The 17,671-nt window shown below is 35.8% G+C and overlaps 1 protein-coding gene across 1 annotated transcript in view; it reads right to left on the reverse strand.

Moving 5' to 3' along the window:
- The window catches only part of ADGRA1 (adhesion G protein-coupled receptor A1), a 285,341-nt gene that overhangs the window by 232,188 nt on the left and 35,482 nt on the right, over positions 1–17,671 (reverse strand). Inside the window, exon 2 of the mRNA XM_087767270.1 lies at positions 7,278–7,349. Within this exon, the coding sequence (XP_087623396.1) occupies positions 7,278–7,349 (72 nt within the window). The remainder of the gene's footprint in view (positions 1–7,277; positions 7,350–17,671) is intronic.

Below are 17,671 nucleotides of genomic sequence, written 5' to 3' on the forward strand. Positions count from 1 at the left end.
CTCCCCGCAGCCTTCTCTTCTCCAGACTGAACAACCCCAACTCTCACAGCCTTTCCTCATAGCAGAGGTGTTCCATCTCTCTGATCATTTTTGTAGCCCTCTTCTGGACCTGCTCCAACCTGCTCAACCTGCTGGGCACACTTCTTTTGATGCAGCCCAAGATACAGCTTTCTGGGCTGTGAGCGCACATTGCCAGCTCATGTCCAGCTTTTCATCCACCAGTACCTCCAAGTCCTTCTCCTCAAGGGCTGCTCTCAATCCCTTCATCCCTCCACCTGTATTGATACCAGGGTTGCCCCAACCCAGGTGCAGGACCTTGCACTTGGCCTTGTTGAACCTCATGAGGTTCACAAGGGCCCACTTCTCGAGATTGTCCAGGTCCCTCTGGATGGCATCCCATCCCTCAGGCATGTCAACCGCACCAAACTTGCTGAGGGTGCACTCAATCCCACTGTCTATGTCATTGATGAAGATATTAAACAGATGTCTCTGTTTAGACAATAGATGTCTCCCTGGCAGAACAGTTACTTTACCTTCAGTAATTTCTGCATTTTCAGAGCTTTCCTTTTTGAGCTCAATGTTTATAATTGCCTTAGTACTGAATATATTGCAGGCAAGCATACTTAACATCAAATAAAAAACTTCCAGATATATTAGCTGCTTCTAGAAGTGACAAAGGGAACTATCTGGCTTCATGAAAACACTAGCATCATTGTAATTAGAAACACAATCTCTTAATCTGACACTGAAACCAAAAGGGTAACTCAAAGTTCAATGAGCACCAAGAGGAATATGAATTGTTTTCAGTCTAATTTAGAGTATGTGCACGAAGTACAGATAGTCTCGCTCCAGGAGAAAAATCATTCCCCATGGTTATTCCCATCCTTCCTCACCTACTGGAATATGCTCAAATAGTAATGCAGCATAATGAGGTTTTTTGTAAACAATTACAATAAGCCAACACAATAAGAAATTTAACATGAAAAATTGCTTATATTTTCACAGGACTCCTAGACATATTACTAGACAAGGAAAAATAACAGTTGGAGCATTTGTATTTTTGTTCTTTGAGACCATTTAAGGTGAAATTAAACAAAAAACTCATTTGTTATTATTATCAACTAGATATACAGAATTTACTAAATCCATGTGGGACTTGAAATACAAGAAAAAGTGTCAAGAAAACTTTAGATGCTTGAAAGGAACTTGTACTGATTTTCCTTCCTCCATATTTCTCCAAATAAAAAAATAGATAAAACTGAACAGTTTCAATCATGCCATGACTACTCACACAACAGACAGCTCTAAGAAACAGAATTTAATATTGCCCTTTCCCTAAGTAACATCACAGCATTTCTCTAAACATGGCTTTGCGGCATTTGAGATTAATTAATGTGGTCATTTGAGGTCTCCAAGATTATTAATCTATTTTCTGTTAAAAGTACTTGCATGAAGTTAGGGGCACATGCCTTGGTTGCAAGATCTTCAGAAAAAAAAAAAAAAGAAAAAGTCATACAATTGCAGTCTGAAATATTATTAGTTTATAATAACTAGTATTTTTCTGTTTTTAAAACAATCAAAAAAACAACAAGTAATTCTAAATTCTAAATTTAATTTATGAAGTTTCTAACTTTAAAGATGTCTTGTTGAAAATAAAATTAACAATTTCTTTAAGCATATGGCTGTCCAATCCTTCACAGTGCCTAGGAAGACCATCTCTGTTTCTTCATGTGTGTGTGCACACACATTTCCAAAGTATAGGCAGGAAAAGAAATGAAGTGGCCAGTAATTTAAAGAACATAAATTGCATGTTTAAAGAAGCACATCAGTATATCAAAATGTAAAACCTTTCTATTTTACCCTTTCATCACTTGAGTTTTGCTAAAGAACATCTGAATACCATATTTTTATACCAGCTCTTTAACAACATGTTTTTTCTCTATGGTCTAATTTGTTTTGCTTGCCTTTCCTGCCCTTTCATTCCCTCAAGTTAATGTGTTATTACTTCAATTGCACAGCACAATATATAGTTGCAGAATGTCATACTGAAATCTACTGAAAGTAGGTTTTATGCAATCTTATCTAATAATAACTGAGGACAACATGTGACTGCATAGCACTGCCACACAGTTGGTAACTTTACGATACAGCAACACTTAATAAAAGTACACACAATCTAAGTGAGACCAGGTTGAGTAAGACTGATCTATACAGCTAAAAAAGTAAAACAAAAAATAAATTCAATGCTAAATTCTTACAAATACTTCAGTATTATTTTTCTTTGTCTAGAAACATGTCTAGGAATATTGGGAAAATATAACAGCAAGTTTCTGTAAAACAGTCACTATTGAAGTATTAGTGCCTGGCATGCTTTTCTTCTGGGTCAACTGTGAAAAATATGTTAATCGTGCTTCGTGATCTTTCATCCTGATTTCCCAAGGAAACACTGCTTATGCAATCATGGTCTGTTTGTGTATGTTTCTTTATTTTTACTTGCTGGTTCCCTCCAAATAGCTTCTGAACCTGTTAAAGAGTTTCAGCCACAGGGGACAAAGGAGCAGCAGTCTCAGAGGTAATTATGCTCCTACAAACTTCATGAAAAAGTACATTTGGTTATGAAACAGAGAGAGAGAGAGAGAGACCTCGTACACCCACTTCTAAAAATGCGCAAATACCAGATCAGCTCCATTAAGCACGAGGAAGCCCATAGCGGAGAAGCCACCATGACAGATTGCCCCCAGCTAGAGGTAACATGGGGACTTAGTGCGGGACAGGGGCTATCCAGGCAACAGGACGCAGCAGTTGTTGTGGAGCGTAAGAAAAAGAGTAGTGTGGATAATAGCTCAGATACATACTCTTTCGTGCCAGCTGACATCAGGATGAGTGAATAAGATTTAGTTTCCTACTCTAGATCTTGACTTTGGGTCCAGCACAGCTGGTCCAGCAACCTCAGTCCTTGTCCCCAGAAGCATAATGTGGACTATGGAATTTTCCAGAAGAGAGATTTAGAGGCCAAATATTCTCAAGCATAAAAAGACTTTCCACAACTGTTACTAATTATATTACTTTGCCACACACTGTTCAGAGACTGCAATGTCTTCAGAGCAGGGTCCATACCATATACTGCCTATGATTCCTTGGGTAATAGCAATGGCTAACTCCACTGCCCAGACGTTAAGAATAAATAAATAAATAAATAATAGTAATTAAAAAAATCAAACTGTAAGCCACAGATTTTCCTATTTAATACATTGTTCTAATTTATGGAATAATTATACCATCAAATTATACAGACGCTTAATTTTTCAGTTGTTCAGGCCCTCAAAATCACTATTTTAACTAAATTACAGCTTCCGGATTGCTGAAACTTACTTGAAAGGACTATCTCACTGCTTCATGACTTTGAAAACCCAATTTGCCTTTCTTTTATGGCACCCAGAGCATATGAGAAACTTATTTAAATGTCTACAACAACGGATGCTGTCCTGCTCAGATCAATGCATCTCCCAAGAACATAAGACACTGACTACACACAGGGAAGGCATTGGAACTGAAACCATTGCAAGCTGTCAAGTCTTTGCCCCAAGCTTCAAATCTAAACTGAACTCTCAGCCTCCTGAATATGAAGCAATCTCTACAGGGTGTATCACAGAAATGGGTTGAAGGTGCTCGCTCTCATCTGTAGAATTTATGGTCTGTAGATCTCTTCCGATTAAACTCCATAAAGCTCTTCGTATTTTAACGGTTTCATTACCACACTTGCTTCAAAAACGTTTATTTAGTTTCTTACCTACACTTCTCATTTTCATCCAAATCAAGGGAGTAGTCAAGGCCAATACAACTGAGCACCATACAAAACTAAGTTTACAGAAAGTTTTTATTTTCACATGGTATTTAAGGAATGATATTCACTTAATGCCTCTTGTTAGTACTACAAAGTAAGCCCAGCAGCACAGAGGTGCATCATGATCCAGATGCCATAACACATTCGTGAGTCAACCTTTCCAAACCAGCACAAGGCAGTAATTCTTAGTTTTAGAAAATTCAAACTAAGTGCAGAGAGTACAGATCACTCATGAGTCACTGTTCGCACACATACAAAATACAGAAAAAGGACCTTTTGTGAGATGGTGTTTATCAAAGCACTTTTACAAACTGCGCAGTAAAAATACTAATATTTCATAAATGTATTTTGATCACTATCACTTAAATAGTTTTTATTACAGACATTATTAAATGTTTCATTTTTAATATTAATAAAGTATTAGTAAATATGGGATTATCTGTCTATTACTAAAAGGGAAATAACTGTATCCCCAAACATGTTTTTTTCCTGGCTGGCTGGTTCTATCCCCTGAAAACCTAATATGAGATCTCCTTTACAGCAGTAACAAAATTTAAGACAATCTGAAATAGAAACCTTGTAATATTCATGCTATGGTTGAAAAAAAGGCAATTTTCTGAGAAGTCTGCAGGAACAAATACAAACCAGGTCCAACTATATTTTGAAAAAATTGCATGTCATGCACAATATAAGAGTTCTACAATAGTCTTAGCTTTAGAGAAATCGATTCTGTCTTACTCTTAGAATACACAGTTAAGGGACAAACAACTTATGTTTCTCGGTTTGCTTGATTAAAGTTGCATAAAATGAGGAGTCCTAGTTTGAGACAACTGCTCAGTGAGGTCTCTCACTTGTCTCTCACTTGTGTAACACACTGTTGAGAAATCACCAGAACTTGGGAGGACTGACACTTCGATAATCCGATTCCTGTTGTGACATGCATTGAAAAACAAAATAATAAGGGGAAAGTTGTCACTAGCTTATTGGAGTAGGGCTTCAAACCATTCTCTACTCAAAAAGTGTTTTTGAGCACTCCAGGATAGGAAAGAGCCAGAATATGCAAGTCACTCAGTTCCACGTGAAATTTTACTTCCCCTCTAAAGTTTTCAAGTTTGACATTGAATGATTTCATTTTCCACATAAGTTAGCACTCTTCTGGCTCATGATCTCATGGTAACCACAAAAGAATTACAGACAGGCATAATTCTTGTCTCTATGGCATTCATATTACTAAATTTTTTGTTCTGCTGGACCACAAGGAGTGGTCAAATTAAATGAGTAATCCTTAACTCCAGCACACCCGCGTTTCTAACCACTTGATCTTCTAAACTTAACGTTATCTTAAAGGAAGCTGGGTTTTCCTGCTACTGTACTTCATAAGATTCTCTACCTCCCCTTTCAGGCAAGGAAGAAAAATTCTTTTTGATCTGTTTTGATGAGCCATGAACATCAACAACGGTTGCTGTCATAGTTCTCCATTTTAAGCATCTGAAGTACTGCTCTGAACTGGCTTGTGTGGAAAAGGAAAAGCTGGGGAAACCTTTGTCCAAGGGTTAGGACCCCTAATCCAGATGTAGTTCCCTCACATGCACTGCTTCCACCTCTTAGTAGACTATTCCAGCTGTTCTCACCCCGCCAGCTGACACTGGGCCTTTGCAGATATTGACAAGTATATGGAGTCAGAGGACAAGAGACAAGAGCATCCGAATCTGATGGGAATGTCATCACCTCAATTCTAGTCTTTGCTTCAAGGATCACTTATGGATTTTGTATTAACGTCATGGCCAAATAGCACCATATACAGATGAGATGATGCTCACTGATTTTATCTGTAATGTTGTGAAAAATCAATACAATAAAATTAAGAAGGTTTAGATGGTGGTGATACTTGAGGCTACACACTGTTCTAAATACTGTTTGCAATGTCTCTTCAGGTTGAAGTATTTCTCTCACTAGATAACGAATAAAGTTTTAAAAAGTACATGCTCAGTATCATTCCCCAATGTAAATTAAACTTAAAAAAACCAAACCAAACCAACACCAGAGAAAATGTTTTCCTCTGTTTCTAAACACTAATGCTTTACTTGCAGTACATTAGAATTTACTAATTTCCTTTCTTGCAATAAATTTGTAATCCTATCCCCTAAGTTCTTTTGTCTAAAATATTTGTAAACTTCTTTATAAACCCCATATCATTGTTACACCTAAGATTAAACCAGTTAGTAAATATACACAACTACTCTTCATTTCATACCATTTAATATTGCCAATATTAAAGAAGTATTTGTTACATCTATAACTATATACAGAGAAAATTTAGTATTCCTTTACATAACTGTTCAGACAGTTAGCTTTATCCTAACCCTTCAAGGTCCCTAAGGGATTCTGCCAGACCTTGAAATACATTGTTTCTTTTTAAATTGCAGTTAGAATATTCAAATATCTCAGTATCATATACTTACCCACTTTATTACACAACCATAAACAGCATGCATGTCACACACACATATACAGTAAAATATTAGCTAAAGTTGATTTTAATATGCAATTTTTTTGCCTATGGAAACATTCATACAACACAGAATACATTCATGCAATCATGAAGGTAGCTACTACTTTAAATCAACAGCTCTACATAATGAATGTGTTCTTACAAAGCGATATAAAAATAATTTAGTTTAAGCTGCAGGAGATGTTTTAAAATAGGCATGATATAATTACTCATTTTAGATGCACTGGCAAAGTACGTTTCCCATAGATACAAAAAAATAGCCTTTTAGACTTGCTCAAGTGATTATTCTCGAATGAGTGACATAAATATACAGAAAGCAGTGTTATTGCAGTATAGCTGTTACTGAGCATTTATTCCATCAAAGTTTCAGAATGTTTTCTTCCTAACTCATTAGTTGCTCCTGAGCAGATCATATGGAAATCTCGCTCCTCTTCCCTTCTCCAAATATTGACTAGATATGCACAATCATTGAGCTTTATCAATGACATCGGCTGCTCTAGTGATAAATGGTGTCCAATTTCTTTAGAATATAATTAAAATATAGAATAGAATTAAAATTAGAATAGAATTAAAATGGAAGTATTGGAGACCAATGAGTTAAATAACCCAAACTATACGTCAGGTACATTAGTGTTACCGTTACATATACCAGTCTTCACTGTGATAGTGTACATAGTGTAGTACAAGTCTTTGACTGGATGTTTATTTTAGTTCCAAACTGATGGCAGTGCATTCCTGTATTTTCCATGTCCATCCCCATTCACTCATTTTTATGCTGTTTCTTAACTTGATGACTGCCTAGAAACTCTACTGTGTAATACAGTTCAGAACATCTCAACTTCATTATCTGATATTTGGGTTTATATTTAAAATACAAAGACTTTTTAATTGAAGGTGGAACAAGGCTGATCAGTTACTCACAGTCTCTCCAGGGATCTCAGTCCAAAGAAAGAGCCATTCTTCAACCATAAGATCTTGTTGTTACTTAGAATCCTACAAGAAGTCAAGAAAGAATCTGGTTAATAGAACATGATAATTCCACTGATTAAAAACATGTAATTATAGTAAACGACTGCTCTGTAAAATACTAATCACAAAATTCTCTGCTTCATTTGCATTTTCCCATCATAGCAGTAAATAAAGATTACCATTTCCTGAAGTGCATAGTTTCTTCTTTATTAAATAAAAGCACATTCAAGAAATATGTCAACAAAGGAATTTTGACTTCAACTTGAAAATTGTAACGTTGATAAATGCCCACACTTCACTAGTAGATTCTAAGTTACCACTGGCAAAGGTACTTATTGGGCTTCCCAGTCAGCAAAAAGGCTGATGAAGCAAGGGACATGTTAAAAACTGTTCCACTAGATTAGAGGACAATACAGTCACTTTGCAGTGGCTGTTATAGCAGGGATGTACAAAGAGTGATATCATCAATGGCTGATAAATACAGAGAAAGTATTTAATTTTCTGTAGGAAAGGCAAACAAAAACCACCGCTTTACCACAAAAACAAACTAGTCCAAAAATGTTTTCCTGTTGCAACCTCTGCATAGTAGAAATTCAGTAAGTAAGCTATGCCTGTCCCATCAAGTACCACCACCATCAACTACACATGCAAACTGGCCCTGCATGCAAGCTTTTTCAAAAGTTGTCTATTCTTGCACTTCTTGTTAAACTACTGTTGATGTCACAAGCAGCTCTTTCTAGTTTAGTGATTTTTCATCACTATATTTTCCCAGCTATTTCAGAAGCAATACAATATGAACATGTACTCATTCTGAAGATGCTACCACTTAAAAACCTTCCAATACACAAAAGAAATGCAATTTGTTTTAGAAGCTCAAGAAATCTTTTTTTAAACAGATCTAATGATTATGCAATGCACAGGAGAAACGTTCATCTCTGAAAAAATCTAATTCCAACTGCTTGAGAAATGAGTCTTTTAATGTATCATTTACAATAAATGATACTTCTCTAGTGCACAAAATTCCATTTCAAAATAAGAGACATAGCTTGCAATAAAGATAGAAATGAAACAAAACAAATTTTCAAAAGAAACGTTATGCTCTTAACTAGCAAACTTGAGACTTTATGAATCAACTTTTTACTTTTGTAAAGTTTTAAAACAGTATGTTACACAAGACTGTCTTATCTTGCCTCACTTTTAGCATTTCCCATTGTACATGAACAGTAAGTGCTTTGCCCCAGCATACACCTATTACATAAAATCTCAAGTCTAGGTGCAAAAGACAACACATAACACTGACCCATAGTGAAACAGAAAATAATTATGATGTAGGAAATTTAAAATACTGTAATGTTAGTAAGATTTGGAGATTTTTGCAAGTTATTTCTAAAATTCATCAATAAACGTGTAAATATATTTTGATGAGATTTGACAGCCCACTATCAGAGAACATGGACAACAGAGCAGCTCAAATCTGACCTGTATGTTATTACACTATGTTACTGAATACACTTGTGCAGCAACATTACTCTTCACCCAGAACCAGTTAGCATAACCCACAAGTGGCAATTTGGGATCAATCATGAACACTTAAACCCAGGCACCTGAAAGCACACAGAACCTTATATTTACAACAAAAATTAAATATGCTCCGGTATACGCACAGTCTGTTGCCATCAACTAAGAAACTCCACATCTCACAAGATCTTCCTTCTACATCTCAGATTAAAAATCACATGTATGACATTAAATAGTCTCTAATCTACCAACTCTTCACTACCATCTTAGCAATGTATTTCAGCAGTGACATGATGAAAGACCACAAACTGTTTCAATTTGTCTTATTTTTCAGATTTTTCTGAACTTTTTAGGTGCCCATAGAGTGACTAAATTGGAAAATTGTTTTAGAATTCTGAATATCTAAACTAGAAAATGTAAATACATGAAATGTTCTATTATTTTATTCTGTTCTTTTATTCACCTTCTCTTCTGAGGCTGCACAGAACTTGTGTTAGTCAAGAAAAAATGGAGTCCTAAAATTAAAATTGGCTGGACTTGGAAAGACTAACATCGTAAATTCCCTTCATATTGGGTCATTTGGTTATATGTTGTGTTACAGAGGGACCATCTTTGAGGTCTATTACAATGACATTTGATATAAATATTATATTTGGACTGTTCTCCATAGCCTGATTTGCAAAGATACATGCACTTCAGCACTCTCATCTGGCTCAGATACAAGTAGTTCTGTCTTCGAAAAATTTTCATGGTGCCAATTTGTTTTTCCAGCCTTCTATTCATTCTGCCCAGAAAAAGAGGGCAGTCTGAACTTTGCTGGCAACTCCATGAAAACGCAGCACAAGCCAGCAGTACACAGGTCTCCTGCTCTCTACCTCTGCATCTCCTTCTGTACGGCCCTAAGCATGTAGACTGAAACCAGTATCATTAATCCACATAAAACAAACTCCTGGAAATTAAAGAGACCTACCTAACTAATAATAAATCACAAGATTAAACAGAACACTTAATTCATAAATGGAACACTCAGTAAATACAGCTCATGTTCTGCAATACTGCTATCTCATTTAGTCATTTGCTTTTATTTTCCTGAAAGATAAACTGTCTTGAAAAATATAAAAGACACCAAAAAATTTAAAAAAAAACCAAAACAAACCATAGAACTAAACTATGTAAATTTGAGTTTCTAAATGAAACCTTTCAAATCTTTATACCAGACTTTCACAGAGACTTTCGCACAGAGATCAGGTTTCAAAAATTAAGTTTCCTTCAGGGCCTTCTCTTCTCTACAGTGCCAACTAAAATTCAGGTTTTATAAACAAAGTAATTTGGGTATTATAGCTAAAATACGATTCTTCCTCAGTTCAGAACCACAGCTTCAGAGAATCCTAGCATTCCAATAAGGTCTGGGGCGGGCTGGGGGGGAATCTTCTCTAACAATTAATACAAGTTATCTACATTTCATTCAGCTGGTTGTTATGCTACATGGGAAGAATCCACCTGTTTTTAATTAGCTTTAGTGATGTCCAAGAACTTGCAATGGGCTGTTATCAAAAAGGATTTGGGTTGTACTGAAGAGCAATTCTGTGAATACAATGAACAACTTCACTGGCAAACTTAAATCACATTATTTTTCATACAGTAATGGATCACTTGTTAAACTTTTGATGTAACTCATTCTTCCCTTCTAAGGACATTTGCCTGGGAATGAGGCTAGAAGGGAGGAAAGTTTCGGTTACAATATTCAATATACTAATTGAGAAATGAGGATTAACTACAGATGATGAAAAAAAATCTTTTCAAGTCAAATTGTGGCTCTTACTCTTCATGCTGAAATTACACTGAATAATGTTGTATATTACTTCTTCACAAAAAATAACAGAATGGACATGAAATGTATGAAGTATGGCTGAAATAGTTAGGTATTTCTTCTCCCTTGAATACAGTCACCTGCTTACAGGGGGATGTTTTTAATTAGAGACCTGCAGAAATTTTGCAAGGAAACAGAGACACAAAGAGCATCCTTTTCCTGTACTTACAGATTAAAAGGTTTGGTGGATCAATACATGGAAAAAGGTGTTATTCATGTATTTGATTTTGGATAGCTTATAACATAATTATAACTTTCAGATGTAACAGAAACTGAGTCATTTATTTTAATAAAAGACTAAATATAGTTTGGATTTTTAAAACAAATCACCACCATGCACCCGCTATGATTAAGTATTTCTCACCTTTTATTTATTCACAGCATTTTCACTTTTTTTTTCCTGATGTGCTAGTGAATCACAGCAATAAATATAGCTATTGCAACTAGGCAGCTGCTTTAAATAATTATCAGTTTCTAGCCATGTGCTAAGAATCTCACATTTTAAATATTTTATTCTGAGGAGAGAAACACTAAGAAAATGAGCACACTTTACTTCAGTGAAGCTATTTTCCAAAATCAAAATCCCCTTAAAGTTTTACTTTCCTTAACAAAAAACAAACAAACAAACAAAAAAAGTTTGCTGAAGAAACCTTCTAAGAAGGTATTTATTTTAAAGTTCAGTTTGAAAACTGTCTTTACACTATATATAATGATCCAAACCCCAAGTAACTGGAAGTTAAATGGTGGGACTTTCAGTCCTAGCCCTCACAGGACACATCTAACTAAAATAGTCCTGGGGAGCAATCCACTAGCCAGCACCACTCCACTGATCAGACACATGATGAACTGTTTGCCCACTTCATTGACCCTTTTACATCTTATGTCTCTGCTGCCTCTTCTCCCAAGACACTTAGGGAACAGTTTACCCCAGAGAGCACGTTCAGAAGACATTAACTCTACACCAGGTTTGTCCTGCCTGGCCCTGTGAAGGCCTCCAGCACTGTTCCTGCAGGCTCTGCAGGGTTATCCTTCAAACACTCTCTCATGACCTACAGCAACACTTTAAAGTATGTAATCCATACATGTAGTTTCATGATGCAAATGTACTTCTCTGGTGGGCTGCAACACAGGCTGCATGCTATTTCGTCCATCCTGCACTAGAAACAAGCCAATCAACCTCACATGTACACAAGGCCCAAAATCATGCCAAGGAGTAGCATGGACGGTCAACGAGCCATTGCTTCCAACCTCTCCTGGGCCTCTTTCTTTAGCAATATAGACACACCTAAAAGGATGAATTGTTCTAATGGGCTACAAGCCATCTCTCTGATTTTCTTTCTGGTTCTTCCATTGAAATTAAACAAGCACAAATCTTATCACAGTTTGCTTAAATGGATGCTATGATTTTTGCTTTTGTGAAACTATGAAAAGTGCAAAAAGACGTAAACCTGTGCAACAAAGTCTCATTCAGGTATCAAACATGCCCAGTATAAGATAATCAACTGTAATACTAAAAAAAAGTATCAAATAACAAGCTCTCAATCATAATGCAAACAAACTTCAACTTCCTACAACCCCTCAAGCAGAGAGAAAGAATCTTTTTACCATGCCTTCAAAGTCAATGGACTTGGGTTCGCTCAACATTAGAGAGGAAACAAATTCCACAGCTGAGGCTTCTTCAGTGAGATGGTACTGCATCCCACCCTGTAAAGCCTAAAGACTGTGAGCTCACCCAGCAGTGCATCCACAGAGAATGCACATCTCAAATAACCAAATCCAAGAAAGACAAGACATTTAGATGAAGACTGCTATTCCCAAATGCATAGCGAACATAGAAGGAAGTGTGACCCATTATTGAAAATGTGTATTTCCTCTGATAATATTCACAGGGGAAAATGAACAAAAACAAGCCACAGACAAAAAAAAAACACCCAAACTTCATGAAAAAACAGTAAAATGTCAACTTCCACCTGATTTTCTGCTGGGCAGCCCAGGAACTGGTTCAGACCAGACTTGACCCAGTCCTGTGTCTAGATGATAGATAAGCTTAACAACCAACGTCTAGAAAATTAATCCTTCTGAACTCCTTTCTTTAAGGTCCACTTGCTGAGACCAGCTGAAGGTACACTGAAGTACTACAGGAGAGACCAACCAGGAGACCAACCACATCTGCCCCTGCAGTGCACTTCCTCTTAATCCCTGTTTGGTTTTCCACTTTTCAAGTAAAAAGGTGTGTTAGATGGATATCCAAGATAATTTGACAAAAGATAGAGAGCTCAGTCCATTAGGATTGTCTATCTGGGACCTCTTTGCTGGAGTTGTGTTAAGAAATTGTGTTTCAAGTTCTGCAGTTTCTCTTACATACTAATTTTAGTTCAAGCAGAGGGGTATATCTTTTATTTTAAAATAAAAATTTAAGTACTAATAGTATTTAATAATTTTACATGGAAGCTTGATAGCAGTTGACATGTTGCAGTTTAAACTGTCTTTACACATGAGGTGTGGTTAGATACAAAAGAAGCGTGAGCAGACATCCTATGAAATACTTGGACACAGCGGTGGCAAAAAAATTTATTTCTTTAATTTCTTTATGGTATCAGACTAAGACTAGAATCATCTATATTGAAATGCTACAGTGTAAAACGAAAAACTATTTTTAAGGTTTTACAATCCTTCTCGGTAAACCAGAATATTGTTTATTCCCACGACATCCATAATTCATTGAAAGTTGCACCACAAAAACAAATTAAGAAGGAGCTTGCATCACAAAAATGGCAGGAACAGAAAGGAAAAAAGAATGCCTGCTTTTTGTGCCACATACGTAGAGACAGATGGAGCTATCATAAAATACAGGAAGTAATTGCACTTTTTTTCCCCCTCCAAACTGAAAACCACAGCGGAGTTACTACCTAGGGCTTCAACAGATAATATCAGAACTATACAGATAAACTGGGAGAAAAGTCATAGAACAATAACAAAACGGACTGAACAAGTGAAGAGAGAGAAATTACTGAAAACAGTATTGACAACTCACTAGATGAATGGGGTGTGGCAGACAACTACATAGTTTGATAACCAATGAGAAAGGAGGAAAAACTTGTAAAAACATGAGAAGTATTTATCAATTCATTATATATCACTATTTGTGTACAGTAGTTCGTAGTGCCTGCTACTCTGTCTGACTTTGAGAACATCAAAACTTAAAAAAGCATAAAGATGAGTTATCAGAACACTAAAGATGCATATAATGGTCTCAGGTGACACCTCTCTTCCCTAAGGGGACGGTAGCCCATTGTATTGTCTTTTCAAACTAAACAGAGTGTGTTGTCAACATTCTTAAAAGGAATCAGACAAAAATTCTGTAGAAAGCAATAAAACCTTGTCACTTTGCACCTCTAATTTCAGCTGGTTTTATTATCTTCAGTATATACCAGCTTTTGTTAAACCCATTCACTTGCAGCATAAACAATCCCAAGCATTAATGAAAACAGAAAAACACTCAAAAAATACTTTCCGTTGTAGATAGTGTTACATGTCGCAAAAAACCCCAAACAGCTATAGCCACAGAAGCAATAACAGTGTACTGATTATCCTTCTAATTAGAACAGCACCAGCAGAACAGATATTTCCAGATCTTCACACTATCTGGTCATAGCAAAAGAAGCAATGTAACTATAAGCACCGAGAAATTTCTTTGTAGGTAATTATGTATATAAATGAAAGCCCTTCCAGAAGTGCGAAGAAATGCTAATAGTCTGTCAAACATTTAATGGAATGTAGGAGAAACTGTAGCTGACCACTCATGTTATGGAAACACAATACTGCTTTTGTGGAAAATCACTGTTCAATAGCCTCACTTTCAGTAATTCAAAATAGAAGGCAAAACTCTTATTTTTGTTGCTTCAGTGTTCACACTGGTGGCTTTTCATCAATAGTCCTCTTGGGTGATATAAGAGACTGCTAGGTCACATTCAAAATAACAAAGCCAGAGAGTTCTTGCGTAAATCATCACACCAACCAATTTTATTAACTAAAATCATATTCAAGAGTATTTTTGTATAGCAACATCACAATTCAAACAGTAAAACAAAATGTTACCATCATTAGCAGGACACACAACTCATCCTCTCCCTAATACTGGTCCAGTGGTATTAATGTATTAACAAAAGGATGCAGCAAGGTCACTCTCAAGTAGAAATCTTCATATGATTTCTTAACAGTGCGGGAGTTAAAGAGTTCCCAGCTTTTGAAACAAGCCTCCTCTACTACAGGGTGATATTCATTAATTGAACAAGACAAGAAACAGCAGGAATCAAAGCATTACTAATAGCACTGTAAGTACCTCAGAAAACAAATGTGGTTCTCTATTTTATGACTTTTGTCAACCACCAGCAAATTTCTGAACTAGATGATCCTCTCAAGTAAAACATTTTTTTTCAAAAGAACTTTAAGATGTAAATGTTATATCTATAGGTCAGTGAAGACTCAAAGTATCATACAGGATTCTACGCTCAAAGTTTAATCAATTGTATTCAATAAAGTCAACACCTGGAAAACTGATGTCATTAGTGGATGATTGTAGAAAAAGGTTTGACAATGTAAACAGTACGTAAAATAAAATTATGCAATGCTATTTCCTGAAATCATAGAGTATTGAACTGCTGAGGATATAAAAATTTGATGAATCATTACATGTACATGTTGTAGTAAAATAGTATTTATAACATCATTAAATTGTCTAGATAAATCTTGCTTTGAGAAGTTTTGAACTTGAGTGCAGGTAACTTTTTCAAATGTAATCTAAAAAAACTAACACATGATCTTTTGATAAGACAGCATTTTCATTACATCTTTTGAAAAAAGAGATAATTTTATCTAAGTGAACTTTTGGACTATGCCACTATACCTATCATGTGCATGGTCTTTAGTTGAGAGATAGTCACATGTGTTTAACTTTCTGTGATGGGTCCTACTGAGTCTAGCAAAATTATTTACATGAATTGAATTTATCATGTGCATTAGTTTTTGAAGATCAAAGACTCTGTTGTCAACATTTTCTTTGGAGAAAAGGAGGAATTGTTCAAAGTGCTCTCTACAATGAGAAGGAAATCCTTAAGTCTGAACTTTCAATAAAACACCATTTCTAAAAGCATATGTAGGCAATTGGTGACAGCATGGGTCTGCACCCCTTGTTCCTGGTTTTGCCTTTGACTCACTGCACAGCCTTCATTCAATGAATATATATTTCAAATGCATTTGTAGTGGGGAAAATGAGACTGATAAAAAATATAAAAAAACCCAAGTTCTTCACTGAGTAAGCTGGTGTAATACACAAATGGATTTAATGAAGTGATTGTTTATAGGAGAATTAGCTTTTGATTTGTTTGCCATTCAACTCAGTTGACATTATAGGGAAATTACATTCTTATATTTGTTTCTTATTCAAACTTTCAATTCATTGATAGCCACGGTGCAAACAACACCAGGAGAAGCAGAGCAGCTGAGTGAACAATGCACAAGAACAATGTGCAAATTTGAATATTTCACTGTGCTCAGCACCAATTAGACAAACGAGCTGAGAAGCATCTTTACCCTGTAGGACAGGAATTTTTACACTCATTTCAGTGGGACTAAGGAGCTCAATTAGGTTCCCCATTTCAGAATGATTACTGCAAGTAATTTGCTGTGGTGATTCATGGCAAAGGCAACATAACAGCATGCCCTTCTCTTCTCCTGGGTTTACACTCTACCACTCAGTCAAATAATCAGCATCCCAGTCTGCCTTGCAGCTCTCGCAGGTGGGCCAAACCTGTTGTTTACATTACCTATGATACATTCAGGTGGCTTTATTCTGCAAATAAATTCTGAATCCTTGTTTAAGTTCAAGAATTTTAATAAGATTAATTAAATTTTAATAGTTTATTTGGTCAAATTTTTTTAAGAAATAATTCACCTTTCCTAAGTTGGATTTTACTACGTCTTTCTTTCTCCTAAGTAACTTTGGAAAAGGATTAACAATTCCTGAGTCACCGTTCCTTGTTTATTACACTTTTTATATTACCTTTTATTTCCTTCATAAGATCCTTTCAGCGTTACTATTATTTAGCCCACTGCTCTTCTTTTAAACCCTGAAACATCGGTTCTGCTTTTCCCAGTTTTGTTAATTTTGTATGTATTTCTAAAACAGCATTGTAAAGTTTCCATGTTATTTCTGAAAAACATGCTCAGAATTGTCTTCAAAATACTCGTATGTCTCAGTTACCACAACAGATAAGCACTAACAATTGCTGAATATAAATCCAGAAAAACAGTGAAAATTTTTCACTGTAGTAATTTAGTTTGATTTCCCTCCAAATTGGTTTGTTTTTATAATGGTTATATCTTAACTCATAGGTTCTGCTGGGATTGTAATTGTGTTTTGCAAAAGAGATATCTGCAGTAGTATTTTTTTTTAAATGATGATGTATATCATCTGATAATTCAATAAAATACAAAACTCATTCTGGATCCTTTGGGCAATATATCTGAAAACTGAAAGCCTGAAAAAAAGACTAGTCTGACAACATAAAATAATTCCTAGCTGAATCTGAAAAGAAACACTTTTCTCATAAGGACGCATTTTAAAGAGCTAGGTTATTAAACCTAAATTGTTTGCTCTAATTTGCCTCAACCAGTAGGACTGCATGTCAAAGCGCTGCTCTTAGTCCTCCATTTGGTTTCAAAGGCTGAGAGGAACAGAGATTTAACTCCTAGTAGGGAGTGACAAAGAAGTTTTTCTAAAGTACTTAAGACAACTACCAATATATGCTCTCGCAGAATGAGATCCCGAAATTTGAAACAGTTGGTGATTACTCATATTTAATTCAGAGAGCAAGCGACCCCTGCATAATGCATACAGGCCATCATATCAGTTTACAGTTCTTTTGGTGGTGCTGCAGGGCTTGAAAACTGTTTTAAA

The sequence above is a fragment of the Nipponia nippon genome, unplaced genomic scaffold (genome assembly GCF_047370975.1).
Source record: "Nipponia nippon isolate SJK-2023a ecotype South Korea unplaced genomic scaffold, ASM4737097v1 scaffold_3, whole genome shotgun sequence".
In the NCBI taxonomy this organism is placed as follows: Eukaryota; Metazoa; Chordata; class Aves; order Pelecaniformes; family Threskiornithidae; genus Nipponia; species Nipponia nippon.